The sequence below is a fragment of the Hesperophylax consimilis genome, chromosome 26 (genome assembly GCF_061612785.1).
Source record: "Hesperophylax consimilis isolate HC1 chromosome 26, BYU_Hcon_1.0, whole genome shotgun sequence".
NCBI lineage: Eukaryota > Metazoa > Arthropoda > Insecta > Trichoptera > Limnephilidae > Hesperophylax > Hesperophylax consimilis.
This window is the reverse complement of record NC_142861.1, coordinates 20959492-20977666: the sequence shown is the minus strand read 5'-3', so window position 1 is coordinate 20977666 and position 18175 is coordinate 20959492. Positions and strand designations below refer to the sequence as shown.

The 18175-nt window shown below is 34.8% G+C and overlaps 1 protein-coding gene across 4 annotated transcripts; it reads left to right on the top strand.

Moving 5' to 3' along the window:
* Nucleotides 1–1630: 1630 nt before the first annotated feature.
* LOC149411286 (uncharacterized) lies at nt 1631–7458 on the top strand. Of its 4 annotated transcripts, none has more exons than XR_016304872.1 (2): nt 1631–1994; nt 5841–6333. XR_016304872.1 is itself a non-coding variant. In XM_089647240.1 (2 exons), exons 1-2 carry the CDS (start codon nt 1936–1938, stop codon nt 6887–6889), a joined length of 366 nt encoding a protein of 121 aa, XP_089503366.1. In that variant the 5' UTR covers nt 1707–1935; the 3' UTR covers nt 6890–7446. The 4 variants fall into 4 exon arrangements, 1 of the variants encoding a protein (XP_089503366.1); XR_016304871.1 differs by lacking the exon at nt 5841–6333 and adding an exon at nt 3264–3602; XM_089647240.1 differs by lacking the exon at nt 5841–6333 and adding an exon at nt 6583–7446 and having other exon boundaries at nt 1707–1994.
* The last annotated feature ends 10717 nt before the right edge of the window (nt 7459–18175 follow it).

Genomic DNA, 18175 nt, shown 5'->3' with positions numbered 1-18175 from the left:
ATACAAGATTGCCAGCTCGGTCTTTGAACAATTTACTACCAGTACTGTACCTACCTACTATTATTTCGTACCTAATGAGTACATTTTTATTTTTATATCTTATTTTTTCTAAGTTTAATAACTATTATATTATTTAAGTTATTTTTTTTTATTTTTTAGTTTGTAATTAAATTTCTTATTTTCTTAATTATATAGTGTTATCAAATTTATCATCTAGTTTTGTAGCTATTTGTTAATTTTTAGCTACATCAACTAGTGAAATTTTACAAACTATAAACCATAATGACTCACAACACTCCCCAACTCAAACACGAGAAATAATTTCTCAATTGAGTTGGGCAATTTTTTGTAAAAAATTTCTAATTTTTTCGCAATCAGCCTCGAAATATCTACATTTGTAAATTATTGTAATATGTTTATATATTCAATAAAACAAAAAAATGACATCAAAAATGTGATCAGGCATTCTGATGTTATTATTTACGCTGAAATAATTATATATAAACTGAAAATATTAGTAAAATTAATGAATACTGCATGGAAAATCAATTATTTCTGAACATAAATAAATGTAATTCGATAACATTTTCAGGGAAAAATCATCCAATCATTCATACTTACCACCTGAACCACATTTTTCTTCAACGAGTTGACAAAGATCATGTTGAAGACGTCTTAGAAAAAGCCTACAAACAAATGGACTTCATTCTGCGCATCACTCAACTATTCAATATACCTTTTATACTTCACCTCATATAATATATGGCATACGTAAGATCTTATCTGGAATCCCCAATACCAAACATATTAACCGAACTGAAAATATTCCTTTTTTTAAATATCTGAAATCATCAGTGCAACCCTATTACCCTTTGCAAACTAGGAAAGTAATCGACGTACTGTTTTTATATAATATCGTGAACTGCCTTTGTTCAGACTTTAGCCAAGAATCAAACCAAACGAAAATGCCACCTGTATCTGTATTGAGTAATTGAAATATCCGACAGATGTCTCCCCTAAGGGCAATAATTCTGATTATAATACATTCAAATGAATTAGGTTATAAATAGGCTTGCAAGCCCATTTTCTTCCTCTTCTCTCTCTAAATAACGGATCAATAACAACCATGAAATAATTAAGGAATTCGAGGGTCGTTGTTTTTTGTTACCAGTGATGTGTGTTTCTAAAGAATAAAACTTATCAATTATATTTCTTGGTATCATTAATTTAACGAGGCCATTAATGTATCATATGGTCCAATCGAGCCGCATCGTGCACCAGAAAGCCGAAATATGAACCAGCAAAAAATCAAGAAGATGCAGATCATCATCAGATAAGTATCCCAACGCCATCCTATCAAAACTGTGACCGAATCCCGAATCCTTCCTATTTCAAATTATCCCAAATGAAATATTTAAATATGCAACAAAGATTAAAAAAAATTATTGTTGTTTCTGATTTTTCAGTTGCATAAAATTTTAATAGCTACCTACATTGCAAATTGATACGATTATTGTTAAATGAGCATCTCAATTGTAAGAGTTTTGTCATTGAATTTATTTAATTAAAAATAATTCACGCGAATATTCAAAATTACCGGGTAAAATCTCGCTACAAAATAATTTCAGCGAATTTCTGATTTAAAAAGTTGTCAGTGGTGAGTGGTTCAGTGGTTGTTCTGATTTAAAAGGTTGTCAGCCCTGGCACTAACAAGCATTTTTGCTAACACCGCCGTGTTTTCATTCGTAAACTGTCAGTTGTTTGAGGTTAAAAGTTAAATTGTTTATTATTTACCATTAAAGATGGAAAAGTTAAAGCCGTTAATCAACAAGCGTGGAATTTTGAAAGCGAAATTGACAAGGTTTAATGATATTTTAAAGACACTCGATAAAACGGAACTAGAATTACGTTATCAAAAGGTCGAAAAATTGTTAGATGACTTTGAAAAAATTCAATCTCAAATCGAAGAACTTTCGGATGACGAGGCAGAACACGTAAGTCAACGTGAATCCTTTGAAAATCAATATTTCTCTGTACTTGCATTAGCAAAAGGTTTATTGAATTCAGTAAATCATGAAAAATGTGAAATTAAATTACCAACTTTGAAACTTATTGAATTTCATGGTGAAATTACTGACTATGCTAAATTCGCTGAGACCTTTAAAGCACTAGTTCATGAAAATAATATGTTAAACAATTCTCAAAAATTCTTTTATTTACAATCGTGCCTTAAAAAAGACGCAGCTAAATTGATTGCCTCCTTGACCATATCGCACGACAATTACGAATCTGCGTGGCAGATACTGCAGGAACGTTACGCGAATAAAAAAATAATAGTTCATAGGCATGTTGCATCTTTATTTCAGTTAAAAGATATGAAACAAGAATGTCCAGTCGCGTTAAGGCATATTATTGATCAGGCTAATATAAATTTAGAAGCGTTAAAAAATCTAGGATTACATGTTGATTCCTGGGACGCGATTATGATATATATTTAATATCTAATAAATTGGATGGATCAACTCGTAGATTTTGGGAAGAGCAGCCAATAGATGGTGCACTCCCAACGTTGAAAGAATTTATTACATGTCTAACCAAACGTGTTGAGGTACTGGAGTTCACAAATTTGCAAGAAAAAAGGCCTACCTACAAGAATGTTACAACACGTGATGATCGCAAGAAAGATTTGTCTGTCTCATTGATAGCAACCAAACACGGATGCATCCTATGTAAAGAAAATCATCCAGTATATTATTGTAAAAAATTTCTCAAATTAAATATCCAGGGAAGATTAGAATTTTTAAGAAAGGCCCGAGCCTGTTTCAAATGTTTGAGGGTAGGACATTTTACACAAGATTGCAAAAATAAATTCAAATGTAAAATCTGTGCAAGTGATCAACATAATACTTTGATACATGTTAATGAATTAAATAGTGAAAACACAAATGAAGAGGCACACAGCTCGACATCAGTGGCAAATCATACGGTGTTAAATAAAAATGAAAAGATAATTTTATTATCTACAGCGATCGTGAATATCGTAGGTAGCGACAACCGTTTGCACAAAGCGAGGGTATTATTGGATTCAGGCGCCCAATCGAATTTCATAAGAGAGAGTTTTGCAAAAAAATTAAAATTAAAAACAGAAAAAATAAATACGCCGGTGTCTGGAATACAAAATCGCATCACACATATCAATCGAAGAGTTACAATTGACATGTTAGCAGTGAATAGTGATTATAATAAGAAAATTTCTTGTTTAGTATTGCAGGCTATAACAACCGACCTACCCCAAATGACCTTCAGGAAACAAGAGTTGAAGATCCCATCTGGCTTGCAACTAGCGGATAAGGATTTCAATGTCACGTCTCCAATTGACATCCTGTTGGGTGCGGAAGTTTTTTGGGAAATAATGAATAATGATCGAATACGCTTAACGGAGGGCGGGCCAACTATTCAAAGGACTGAACTCGGTTGGATTGTTTCCGGAGCGATCGACATCATCACTAAAACAAGGCCAGTATCAATTAATTGTAATCTAGCCATTAATAAAATAGGTAACCAGATGGAAAGATTCTGGAAACTAGAAGAGGTGGATGCCATGAAACCTCAGAATTTTGAAGAAAAGGCTTGCGAAGTCAACTTTACAGAGTGTCATAGTAGATACACGGAGAGCAGATTTACGGTAGCCTTGCCAACCCACCCTTGTATAGACCAACTAGGGAGTTCTTTGTCAATGGCTGAAAAAAGGTTTCATACATTGGAAAGAAAATTTTCCACCAATAAAGAATTGAAATGTCAATATAGCATGTTTATGAGAGAATATTTACAATTGGGTCATATGGAAGAGTGCCGAAAATCCGAATGCGATGCGAGATCATATTTTTTACCACATCATGCGGTGATGAAGGAGTCAAGCACCACTACTAAAGTTCGCGTGGTGTTCGATGGATCGGCAAAAACATCTTCTGGTATTTCCCTTAATGATGCTCTGATGGTCGGACCTAACATACAAAAGGATTTAAATATGCAAATTTTACATTTCAGAAAACATCCTGTAGTCATAACTGCGGACATAAAGAAAATGTACCGTCAGATAAACGTGCAGGAAAGCGACCGCAATCTACAGAAAATTGTTTGGCGCTTTTCACAGGATGAGGATTTGAAGCATTACAAGCTAAGGACAGTGACTTATGGATTAGGACCGTCATCTTTCCTGGCGACAAGATGCCTGAAGCAAATAGGTATTGAAAATAGACTTTCATTTCCTATAGCAAGCAATGTCATTGAAAATGACTTTTACATGGACGACCTATTAACGGGAGGAAATGACGTTGAATCGTGCCACCTTCTAAAACAACAGGTAATCAGTTTACTAAAATCTGCAGGGATGAATCTAAGAAAATGGAGATCGAACGTGGCAGAATTATCTTCCGAACCAGGTCGAGATATGCAAGGATTGATATCTAAAGAACCCCAAGAAGAAAAAATACTAGGATTAATCTGGAACAGTGAGTTTGATTACTTTTCATATGTAGTGAAAAAACCAGTATGTACCGTACAAAGCAAACGGCAGATATTGTCAAGTATCGCCTCAACGTTCGATCCTTTAGGACTGCTAGGACCAGTAACGGTTGTAGCAAAACTAATTATGCAGAGATTATGGATATCTAAGACTTCCTGGGACGAAGAAATACCCGAGGGAATATTAAAAGATTGGGAAAATTACATGAAAAATTTATCTCAAATAAACCTGTTGAAAATAAAGAGAAGAATCTTGTGGGGTCAAAACGGCCTACAAATCCATGGTTTTCGCGACGCATCGGAAAAAGCCTACGGAGCCTGTGCGTATCTAGTATCCAGGGACGCCGAGGGTAAGATGCACTCTCAGTTAATATCTTCCAGGTCCAGGATAGCGCCATTAAAAAGCATATCCCTGCCAAAATTGGAACTTTGTGGTGCGGTGCTGTTAACGAAATTATTAAAAAACATCAAAGAAGCGCTCAACATGGTTGAGGTGGATACATACTACTGCTGTGACTCTACCATCGCACTATGCTGGATAAGAGGACAGCCAGCTAGATGGAATACCTTTGTGGCCAACAGGGTTGCCGAGATACAAGAGGCCGGCGATCCCGCCCATTGGCGACATGTTTCATCGCAGGAAAACGCCGCTGATATTTTATCAAGAGGAGTTACAGCAAACAAACTATTACAAGCAGATATTTGGTGGAAGGGTCCGGATTGGCTAATAAGAGAGGCCGATCACTGGCCGAAGCCAGAAAATTCCTGTATAAATCCTCCAGAGATAAAAACCAAGGCGGTATGCATGTCTACTAATGTCACGGAGTGGGACATCTTTTCAAAATTTTCCTCTCTCAACAAGCTAAAGAGAGTAACTGCATATATATTGCGTTTCTTTAATAATTGTAACACAAAAAACTGTAAATTAACCGGGAGGTTAAGCGTGCCGGAGCTGGACAATACATTGCATCCTCTAATAGCAATAATTCAACGCTACCATTTTAAGGATGAGTTCAGGGCTTTGAGTAATAAATGTTCACTGGATAAACGTAGCGTTATTTTGTCGCTTAATCCATTTATAAATAATGGATTAATTTGTGTCGGGGGCAGGCTAACAAAGGCGAAACATTTATCATACCAGCAACGACACCCAATAATTTTACCAAAAAATAATAAGTTAACAGAATTAATTATTCGACATCTTCATTATGTACATTTACATGCAGGGACACAAACTTTGTTATCTCTAGTGAGATTACAGTTCTGGCCGATTGCCGGAAAAACCACTGTTAAGCAAATATTACATAAATGTATAGTATGTTTCAGAAAAAATCCAGTAACCAGTCAAGTTATCATGGGTGACTTGCCGGAAAACAGAATAACACCTAGCAGGCCGTTCGAGGTTACCGGGATTGATTACGCAGGTCCTATCATGATGAAAAGCGGTATCACCAGGAAGGCTCCATTGGTGAAATCTTATTTATGCATTTTTGTTTGTTTCTCAACGAAAGCTGTGCATTTGGAACTGGTAACGGACCTCACCACTGACAACTTTTTAAATTGTTTAAAACGTTTCATTGCGCGGAGGGGCAAACCCTTTAAAATATATTCAGATAATGCGACCAATTTTAAGGGAGCATATAATCAACTGAGAGAATTGTATGATAAGTTAAAGAAATCTGATGACAAGATTCAAAAATATTTAGCTGATTTGTCAATATTGTGGGGATTTATTCCACCACGGTCACCGAATTTCGCTGGACTCTGGGAAGCAGCAGTGAAATCCGCCAAATATCATTTAAAAAGAATAACCGATAATTCAACTTTAACCTTTGAACAATTATATACTTTATTGTGTCAGGTAGAATGCTGTTTAAATTCACGTCCGCTCACTCTTCTGTCCAACGATCTGACTGACCTGAATCCTTTGACTCCAAATCATTTCCTGATTGGCGGAGGGATAGCTTCTATCTCTGAGAAGGATGTTCGGGAGATACAATATAATCGATTGAATCAATATCAAAAATTAAATGCACTGATTCAAACATTTTGGTGCAGGTGGAAACTGGAATATCTTGCAGAATTACAAAGACGTACCAAATGGAAGGAAGACAAGGGCCTCAGGACTGTTGAAAGGGACGACATGGTCATACTAAAGGAGGACAACCTGCCGCCTAATATGTGGAAACTAGCCAGGATCCTAGCTACTCACCCTGGAGCTGACGGGAAAGTGCGGGTGGTTACCCTCAAAACCGCACAAGGAACATTTAAGAGACCTATCAGCAAAATATGTTTATTACCCATGGAAAGGGATTCAAGCATTGCTACAGGGACGCCCGATGTACCCCCCGGACTGAATAAATAAGTTCCTGCAGTCATAAAAAGGAGAAGAATTAGCAACCTACCTGAAGGATGACCTTGGACCATCAAATTTTTGCTAGCAGTCATAAAAAGGAGAAGAATTAGCAACCTACCTGAAGGATGACCTAGGAACATCGAATTAACTTGTTCATATTATGATTCTCTTATTTTAGAACTTTTTGTTCATATTCATCTCATGATTGTTTTTCAAATTAATTTGTCCATATTTATATTATGTTTATTTTTCAAATTATTTTTGTTTATATTATGGTTATTTTAAAAAAATTATTTTTTGTTTATGTGTAAAAAAAATAAATTCTTCCGTGCCCTGGCAGCATGTTCAGACTTTAGCCAAGAATCAAACCAAACGAAAATGCCACCTGTATCTGTATTGAGTAATTGAAATATCTGACAGATGTCTCCCCTAAGGGCAATAATTCTGATTATAATACATTCAAATGAATTAGGTTATAAATAGGCTTGCAAGCCCATTTTCTTCCTCTTCTCTCTCTAAATAACGGATCAATAACAACCATGAAATAATTAAGGAATTCGAGGGTCGTTGTTTTTTGTTACCAGTGATGTGTGTTTCTAAAGAATAAAACTTATCAATTATATTTCTTGGTATCATTAATTTAACGAGGCCATTAATGTAACAGCCTTATAGACTCACCAGCTCTATTAGAAAATGTTGCAATTTTTTGTCATGGACGATATACCTGATCGAATACCTCATTTTACACACAAAATTTCAAATCAAAATACACCTAAAACTTTTTACTCGAACGTTTCTGCGAAAATAACAACCAGTTGTAGCTTGATGTGACTTTAGAAATGTTTGACGATCAGATCTGAAAGGCCAAGTACTTCCCAACTTTCTTCCGCTCCACTCTTTCACATCCTTACCCCTTTCATTCTCAATAACATACCTCATTTGGGGATGCCATATAACCCACTGGTTCCGGGCAGTTGGGAATCTTGAGCGGTATTCCCACTAAAAAAAACTTTCCATTTACATGACTGTGATAAACAATTCGTTATTTGAACTAAGAAAATGTTCCTAAAAGTAATTTAGTATATGTTTTGTAAATATATTCCCGGAAAATGGCATCAACGATTTCCGAAAAATTATTACCGCTGTTAATTTTTCGTCCTGTAAAAAGAGCACATAAACAATTAATTTTTATTTATTAATAGCTTTTTTGAAGGTTATATCCATCAATGTAATGAATCATTCAAGAAGAAGATAATTATAATAAATCTTAACAAAACATAAAACAGATCAAGACACAGAAAAATAATAAAAGATAACGGTATGGAAAAAAAATTGAAAATGATATTGCTAATTCTGTATTTGAAATATGAGATCGACGTTAGAGGCGTTGTACCGATAAGACAAAGATTATTGGTTCAATTTCTAGTTGAGACCGCTACCTTTTTATTTTATTTTTCTATATCTTGTTCTGTTTCACGTTTTGTTTAGATTTATTAGTACTTTGGGGATCTGGCGAGGAGGCACGAGATGAAAGATGTTGTGAAGGTCACGGTATTTTATTTGAGTCAGGTTGCTCTATATGAGTTGACTTTAGGACCGATGATGAAGAGTCCGGATGCAGGCGGTGAAGTGTTGGTCAATGTGCGGGTCAGTGAGTCGACGCCGCTGCTGGTGACCGGACTCATTGACGTGTCAGATACTGGTGAAGGCCATGGGCCTTTCGGGTGCTCCAGTGCTGAACAGGGAAGCTGAAGGTGCGGTGGACCTGGTCGGTGGTTGTGTGGGATATGCATAGACCAGCGAGGATGCCGCGTGGTCTAGGTGCGTGGATCTAGCGCTGATCAGATGAGCTGGAACCAGGGCGCTGAGTTCCGGTGTAGCGCTGGCCAGGAACGATGGGACCAGGGCGCTGTGATCCCGTTGAAGTCCATGAATGAACCGTGCAGAGCCGGGATATTATCCTGCGCGCAGCGGAGATGCGCGGGTTGTCACTCATTGAGACCTACTAATTGTTGAACGACTAATGACTGACTGACTGCTCGCTGCATCGGGCCTATTTATATAGCCCGGCCGATGGCATCAGTAGCTGCGCAAGATCGCTGGTAAAATAGAGGCAACTCGCTCAGTCTGGGTGCTTCTGGTACTTTCATCGGCGATGGAATGGCGATGGCCTAGGCATATAAAATAGCGAATGTGCGTAATGTACTAGTCCAACTCGCAACGTATTTGTCGTAGGTAGTTCTAGATGTCGCTAGTAGATAGTTCTCTCGAAAGTAGGTACTCGTAGACAGGAAGGTAGACGCATTGTCTGGAGAGTTCGGGTTACGATTCTTTTTGTATGGGCGAGACATTCTAGATGAATCTCTCTAAGGCAGCGTACTGTAGCGATGCTACAGTACGCTGCCTTAGTTCTTGTATGTTCAATAGACCATTTAGCAAATTTTACAGGAGACGTTTTTTTTGTTTTTACAGGCAAATTCTAAAAAATTCTCGATTTTGGTCATTTCGTTTAGTACATATGTGTAACAGGAAATTATGAAAGATCATTTTTCGAAGATTGAAGCTATAATATGCCCTTATTATGACTTTAAAGGTGGACGTTGAACATGGCTTGAAAATGATGAATGATTATTTTGGATATTGAACATATCGTCTGGAGATTGAACAATTCGGCTCCCATAAGTTTGAGGTATTTTTTGTTCAATTAGCCAATTAGTGGTAAATTGTGTATACAAGGTGATTTTCAGATTTCAAATACTTTACTTTTATCTTAGTTAGAAGTTGACTTAAAGTATTACTTTAAAATATACAAACAGAGTCCTTGAGTTGATTTTTTACAAAAATTGCTCTATATAAATCATTCAATATTTTGGAAGGTTGAAAACAATGCCCAAGTACAAAGGTACCTACCGCAAATATACTACTATCGGTTGTCCGTGCATGCGTGATGTGAAATATTCTTATATTGTACGTATTACGGCCTCCGTGGTCTAGGGGTACTCTTGACTAGAAATCCGGAGGTCGCGGATTCAAATCCCGGCGTGCGCAAGTAAATTTTATTTGATTCATTTATGTTTTTTCACAAATTATTCATTTAAAATAACATATAGTCTATTTGCGGCATGTTCCAGAGAGGAAGATATGGTGTAAAGACCACCATAAGAATTGAAATGGCTTTAGCCGTGTTTGGTGATCAGATCTGAATAGATACTCACATACCATCTTTTTTCTCCTTCATCCTCCTTCCTCTCTTTCTCCTCTCCATCTCCTTCCCCTCCACACTACCTTCAGCCTCACAATATACTAATATACCCCAATTGGGGATTCCATAGTCTCACTGGCTCCAGATGGTTGGTCGCAGTGGAGACTGTGTGCGGTATTCCATAAAAAAAATCCCGAGTGATGCGTAAAATTATTGAAGTTCAATTTTCAGTTGAAAATTGTTTTTTTTTTATTGTTTTGTTACCTACATTTGATAAATGTAATTTTTAAAGTTTACTTACTTTAGAAAGTTTTTTTTCTTTCGGAAGGTCTTATTTGCCGTGAGCGTAATATTTTTGTTGATTATCTTGAGTAAAATATTATTTTTTTAAATACTTTCAGCTCTTAAAATCCTAAAATTATAATATCCCGCGATTTGGGTTATGGGTGTGCGCTAATTAACATTACATTTATTGTTGTTAGTCGTTTGCCTAGTTGGTTTTATTGTAGTTCCTACATAAGAATATGTTTACTGTTTTTTATGTGACAAAAAAAAAACAAAAAATCAGAAACTTTTAATTGAATGAATTCAAAATTGAAATATTTGGACTTCGTTTTCATCAGCGATCTCAGCAGTGATAACGGACATAATATGTGTCGTAGATGTCTTTCAATCAGACTGTGAGGACAGTCGACTTTATGCACATTTCCATTTCCTGGCTCTTTTATTGTATTTCTTGAATAAAAATAAGTTTTAATGCAGTAATATAATTTATTAATACGCATTTTTGGTAAGTCTTAAGTTTTGTCACATAAATATTTTGTGACAAGTGTAGTTCTTGCCTAATTGGGGTTATTCTGTCTATGGTGTTTTTTTTTCAGTTTGGAAATATTTTTTAAGGAAGAAGAGAGAGTTTTGTTTATGGTCACTTCCTCCCCGGGCAGCTAAGCCAGCTGCACGGTGATCTTGTCACTCGCCATTTTAAGGTGTTTTAATCTGAGTTAATCATGTGAATAGAAGTTATTCTTTTCTTTTAAAAAGGGCGCGGGGTGTTTTTCCTATCACGAATAGTTCGTGTTGGTTATTATTTTTTAGTGGTGGTTATGGAATCCCGCTTTTTATCCAGTGTTGGCCGGTGGTCAGATTTGTAGTACTCGTGTTTCGGATTTGAAACCGCAAATAGATTGGTCCTAGCTGTGGCTAGAAGTTAATGGCTGAGTATCCCCGCATCGCGAAGGAACGGATTGCTGTTCCCAAAGTCTGTGAGACGAGTCTGGTTGGTTACCACGTGCTGCAGACTTGAAGATCCTACCGGCGCAAGTTGAAGGAGTTGCGTCCTCCTGTTTCCACTAAGTGAAGGATGTCCTGGCTCCCGCCACGGGTCCGTTCCCCTCTACTGGAGTCAAGTATTTGTTCGCCACCCGTTGTTATTCCTTCGTTTCTCGGCCACGTAAAGTTAGCTTAGTTTGGTTCAGGAGTCCATCTGGTATGTGCCTACTTTTATTCCTATGTTTACATTGGTATCTTTTGTATTCCCTTGTTGTAACTTTTGATGGTTTCAATATAATTTCAAGTATTTACTCTTATTATTTCTGATTTCCCACCTTACTTGACAGAAAATTAACCCCACAATCATGAGACTGAGATCTTTGCTCTACCGTTGTTTTTGTACTCTCTACTGAATCCTGGAGATCTCACTATTACAGGTAAACATTGGAATGTTCCTACATTACACAGGCATTCAACAAGCTTACGTTACAGTTTGTAAATAAATAATAAATGAAGCATCCTGTATATTTGCCTAGCAAATTCAAGAAGTACATGTAAAATATGGTGAAAAGCCTATAAATGACATAATTTTAAGACTTACCTTTCTATTTGAGCCACTGTTCTAAGGTTTATTGATTCTGGAGTCGGTGAAGTCATTTTTTAGTTCAATAACAGTATATATTCGCAATTAAACGTATTTTTAGTGGAAAAATTTCGTTGTTAGAAAACAACTAAAAATCAACATGGCCGCACATTTTAACTAGCCAGCTCCTGATTGGTTGACATTGGAGATTGAACATTCAAGAACTCAACCTTCTGCGGGATGTTGAACAAATATCTATAAACTTTTAAAAAAATATTATATTCATAACTTTGAGTGTTTGAATATTCAATATCCAGGAGATTGAACAAATAAGAACTGAAACATTATTCCGTGAGTGGATATTGGCACTGGAAAAATGGTTAAAATGCAACTTAAAAACCAAAAAATATGGTTTTTTTGAATTTCATTAATGCGCAATAGACTAATACATATTGGTATTTATAACTCAATTTTGCAAAAAAAGGTCTATTGAACATACAAGAACTAGGACAGCGAGTACTATCTTCTTCTTCAATGACAAATAATTATTCATTAGATTTTAAGCAATTTATTTTTAATAGTATGTAATCATAATTAATATGAACTTGCATTCAACCTGATGTGCAAAAGGTACACATATAATTAGATTAATACAATTTTTCGATAAAAACCAGAATTAAAAATATTTTATTACATTCATTTTTATGTCAAAAATGTATATTTTATTTAAAAATTTACTATTAATAAAAATAACTGTATTTTGCAAAACACAAGCAAATTTTGTTAAAATTATCTTTTATATTCCCGATAATTTTGTAGAACCATTCCAGCTTTTGTCAGTAGATCTGTATCTGGTCCAACCGCTACTACAGTGCTACCAAGTTGTGGCACAATCCTCTTTAGACTTATCAATTGGTATTGGTTTTCCACTTTCCATTTCAAAGTGAGGTTAAAGTGGACTTTGGACATTCGACATACATGCCAACAACACACTTATACCGTTTAATCTCTTCTCGGGAAGCAAGTATGTAGGTTCCGCGATTATTACGCACTCATGCCGAGTAAAGACTTGTTGAATGTTGCCTCGCTACGAGCGGGACTTGTTGTCTTCCGCTCACATATTCATGAGACAGAACTTTACCCTTATTAAGGAAATTGGAGAAAGATTTACAATTTACACCGTCTGCCTTCGTTTGCAGAAAGACTTAGACGTCTCTGTCCTCATGTAGAGAGCGGAATTACACAGTTTTAGTTTGTTTAGGCTTTTAACTTGTGAGACTTCACTTTCAAGATGTTTTGTTAAAACAAGTATGTGACTATAGCGACTGTCAAAACGCAAAAGAGGATATTCTAAACATTTTTTATTTGCATTTTTTGTAATAATATGAAAATAACATTTTTTAATACATTTGATATAAAAAAAAATAAAGTTCTAGTTATACATAGGTGCTTATTTTTCTTGGAAAGGCCTCAAAGAACGGGATCAGAAATTAAAAATAAAATTTATAAATTGTGTACTAAATTTACATTCTGAAAATAAATAACAACACTGAAATAATCACGTGGTTATATGATTTGTAGAATTAAACAGAATTAGAACATACCAGAAAAACTACAATATTTATATTTTTTAACTCCTACATCAAACTCAATAGGATTTCTCTTCATTGAAGTAGAAATATTTGGCTATTTTGTTATTCCATTGTATTTTGTTTATTATCATAACGTTGGTTGTTTTAATTCAAATAAATAAATGAAAAGGTCGCTTTTATCGCTTTTTGTCGAAACTTTATCGCTTGTCTGAATTCGTCACAAAATCAGTTCCAATTTTCAAAATGACATTTAAACTCAAAGAATATCCAAGTTCCAGAATTATTTGAAGCAGAGCTACACAAGAATGATAGCCACAACCGAAAATAGTATGTTTGATGATAAACAAACACAAATGATTATTCTGTTAATTTTTTTTTTTTTTTTTTAATTTTTTTTTTTAATTTAGTAAAAGATTATACAGTTATATTACATTATTTAAGAAATGTTTTGACTGCCCAACTAGGAGGATTCCCGTTTTAGGACAGTCAAATTAGGATGAGTATTAACATTTTGATAAGTTGTTTGATAAGTATAGTATTAAAATAATAATTAAATAATATAAGTATATGTACTTTTAATTGATGCCTAAGCCTACTAACATATTTTGTATAAATATGAATAACAAAGAAAAGAAATAAAATGAAATAAAATATCTAATTAAACATAAGATTAACTGCTGCATGGGTAGCATTCTAATTTAAAAGTACTAGGTAGGTACATATATACACATAATGATAAAGATTTGAACATAAAGGTATCTTTTACATGGTTTATTTTTTGTTGGAGTTTTCGTTGTTGTTTTTGGTTTGTGTTTGATTTCATTTTTTGTGTAGTTAAAGTTCACTCTCCTTTCTACCTAATTGATGAAACTAATTAGTAACTAATTTATTCATTTATTTTATTTATTTATTTTAAACGATTAATTTGAAAATTTCTTAAGTTCATAGAGAATATAATTATTCTTAATTCATATTAGTGACGTGAAGGTCTAATTTGTTTGACCATGCGGAATATTTTTTAATATCATCGTCAAATCAGCACCAATTTAAATTTACTTGAATCTTTTATTTCTAAAAAAACCGATCCTCGATAACTGTCATAAAATTTTTATCAACTGAAGGACCAGAAATCAGTAGACGTTTTAAAATATTTTTTAAAGAGGTATAGAAAGAAATGATAGAATGTTGTAGGCTACTCAGTTCTGCCATACGACAGTCATGGGCAGTGGCGGTTCGTGGTCTTTTTAACAGGGGGTTCAGAAATTCAAGAGAAGATAAACATATCTAATTAAAATTTACTTACTGTTGTCCTTCGTCAAATAGTCGAATACGGCAGCAGTCACACAACTTAAATAAAGTTAGTGGGAGGGGTACCTACATATTATTGTTTTTAAATCACTTTACACTAGACACAAATATTAGATAATGAGAAAAGTTTTATAGGAATTAAATTGTTTAATGTTTTTATAGCACTCAATGTATGTTGCTAATTATTATTGTTTTTTCGAGAAGAATAATTTCGTAGAATATATAATAGATATTTAAAACATTAAAAAAACAAAACAAATAAAGGTGGCACGAAATAAATTTACTAAGTCTACTTCAATAGGTAGTAGATTTGCAAATGCCATAAGCAAACGGTTGGAGAAATGCAGAAACAAGAAAACAAAAATATGTACAAAAATGACTACAAAGTTAAATACCATAATATAACATAAAAAATAACACTTGCTTCCCTATGGTTCAAAGTTCAAACGTCGACCGCGAAGTTCTCGGGTTTCTTCGGTTACATTCGTCAATGTTCGGAGGTCACGTGATAACATAACGCGTGTTCGGCGCACACAATTTGTCTTACTTTTGCAAAGAAAGACCAAATTTTGTATATGTCACCGTCATAGGGTATGTACCGGCTAAAATTCTTTTGTATGAAGAGTTTGGCGCGGATTACAACTCGCACAAAGTTGGAATATGTATCGTATTTTTCGGTGGCGCGGGTTTTGAAGGCGAAATTTTAATAGCGTGCTATCTATAATGTGCTTATATTATTATAAAACAAGTTTGTTTTATTTTCTCATCTTTTTAATGGGGGTTCGCCGCACAAACGCACTTTAGAGAAAACCGCCACTGGTCATGGGTCTTGGTCAGTGGCGGTTCGTGGTCTTTTTAACAGGGGGTTCAGAAATTCAAGAGAAGATAAACATATCTAATTAAAATTTACTTACTGTTGTCCTTCGTCAAATAGTCGAATACGGCAGCAGTCACACAACTTAAATAAAGTTAGTGGGAGGGGTACCTACATATTATTGTTTTTAAATCACTTTACACTAGACACAAATATTAGATAATGAGAAAAGTTTTATAGGAATTAAATTGTTTAATGTTTTTATAGCACTCAATGTATGTTGCTAATTATTATTGTTTTTTCGAGAAGAATAATTTCGTAGAATATATAATAGATATTTAAAACATTAAAAAAACAAAACAAATAAAGGTGGCACGAAATAAATTTACTAAGTCTACTTCAATAGGTAGTAGATTTGCAAATGCCATAAGCAAACGGTTGGAGAAATGCAGAAACAAGAAAACAAAAATATGTACAAAAATGACTACAAAGTTAAATACCATAATATAACATAAAAAATAACACTTGCTTCCCTATGGTTCAAAGTTCAAACGTCGACCGCGAAGTTCTCGGGTTTCTTCGGTTACATTCGTCAATGTTCGGAGGTCACGTGATAACATAACGCGTGTTCGGCGCACACAATTTGTCTTACTTTTGCAAAGAAAGACCAAATTTTGTATATGTCACCGTCATAGGGTATGTACCGGCTAAAATTCTTTTGTATGAAGAGTTTGGCGCGGATTACAACTCGCACAAAGTTGGAATATGTATCGTATTTTTCGGTGGCGCGGGTTTTGAAGGCGAAATTTTAATAGCGTGCTATCTATAATGTGCTTATATTATTATAAAACAAGTTTGTTTTATTTTCTCATCTTTTTAATGGGGGTTCGCCGCACAAACGCACTTTAGAGAAAACCGCCACTGGTCTTGGTACACAATATTATAAATTTCAATATAATGTTCCTCTGTAATAAAAATTATAACTTTTTTTCAGTACGTTTACAGCGTACCTAACTATTTCAATCACTCAAAAATGGCTGTCCAATTTAAGTAAGATATTTTGACTTCTAGGTCTAAGACAGACAAACTAAATTAAACGGAGAAAACATGCTGATATAAAATATTGCTAATTTATTAGGAATCTCTTCAAATTATTCGTAATCGGGAGAAATAGGATTGCAGACTTTTGACAAATGAATTGACAGTTTTCCTAATAAACTTTTAGTATAACACGAATGAGTATCGTGACGTCGGAACACGTGTTCATAAAAAATCAAATATTTCGCATTTTGTCATTGTACATTATCAGGATAAACGCAGGTGCATGAACACGTGTTACGATATATAATTTAGGTACTTACGGTCTGCAATTCCGTTTTTTACAGGATTTTAAGAAATCAGCTATACTAATTTTTCTCAGTGTGTTTAAGAATTTTTTTATATTATTTCAAAATGATTATTTGATAAATTTCATTGGTCATTTTTTCAGTGAGAAACATCCCACAAAGCAAGTTACCATGCCTTAAACACCCCACCAAGGTTGGCCAACCCCGATTTATAATTAGCCCGATGTTGGCCCTTCACATATTAATTTATTTCTGAAGCACCCTTCGAAGTCCGCCGGGAGCTCGTAGATACTTCAGCCCCTTATTGGACGTCGACGTCTGCAGTCGCTTGTATTACGAGTATCTCTAGTGCCTTCTATAGTAACAAGTAACAACCTAGTGAGGAAGCCACCTGACTTATCCAATCAATAGGCAGAAAACTCAAGATGGCCGGGTTTTATTATCATTTAAACCCGCTGAAATAATTCTGTTGTTCGTCAGCATGTACACATTGATAACATTTTATGAAATAACATGGTCAATTTTATATATAACAGTACGATATTTATAATATTTAACTTAAAAATATTTGCTTAGTAACTGTTACATCTTTTAAAAACCTTGGTGTCTCTCTTGATAGCAAGCTTTCTTTTCGGGATCACATAACTGCAATCGTTAATAAATCCCTCAAACTACTTGGTTTCATCACTAGAATCACTTCGGACTTCAAAAACGTAAATTCCCTTAGAACTCTTTACTGCTCCTTGGTTCGCCCCCATCTTGAATATGCTTGTGTTATTTGGTCTCCTTTTTATACTGTCCACATTCGACGCATTGAATCTGTTCAACATCGGTTCTTAAGAGGGATTGCTAGGAGGCTAGGTTTATAAAAAGGCAAATACTCATATGATGAAATTGAACTAACTCTAAAACTCTCTCCTTTGGTAGTCCGTCGGGAAATAAATGACCTCATTTGCTTCTTCAAAATTATAAATGCTATTATTGATTGACCTACTCCACTGGAACTCATTCCCTTCAATATCCACTCGCAAAGACTCAGAAATAATGAATTGCTCTTCCTCAACCATCATTCGACAAATTATGGATATTATTCACCATTGTCTAGAATGTGTAGACTGGTCAACTCAAGTCAAAACCTTAACTTTTTTGGGATAAGTCTGAATGATTTTTGCCAGTCGCTA

Excerpts from the sequence above, each read along its gene's own strand:
- LOC149411286 (XM_089647240.1), top strand. The coding sequence starts at position 1,936 with ATGACTTTGAAAAAATTCAATCTCAAATCGAAGAACTTTCGGATGACG. Across the intron at positions 1,995-6,582 it reads CGGATGACGAGGCAGAACAC|GTGGAAACTGGAATATCTTG; the intron begins GTAAGTCAACGT and ends ATTTTGGTGCAG.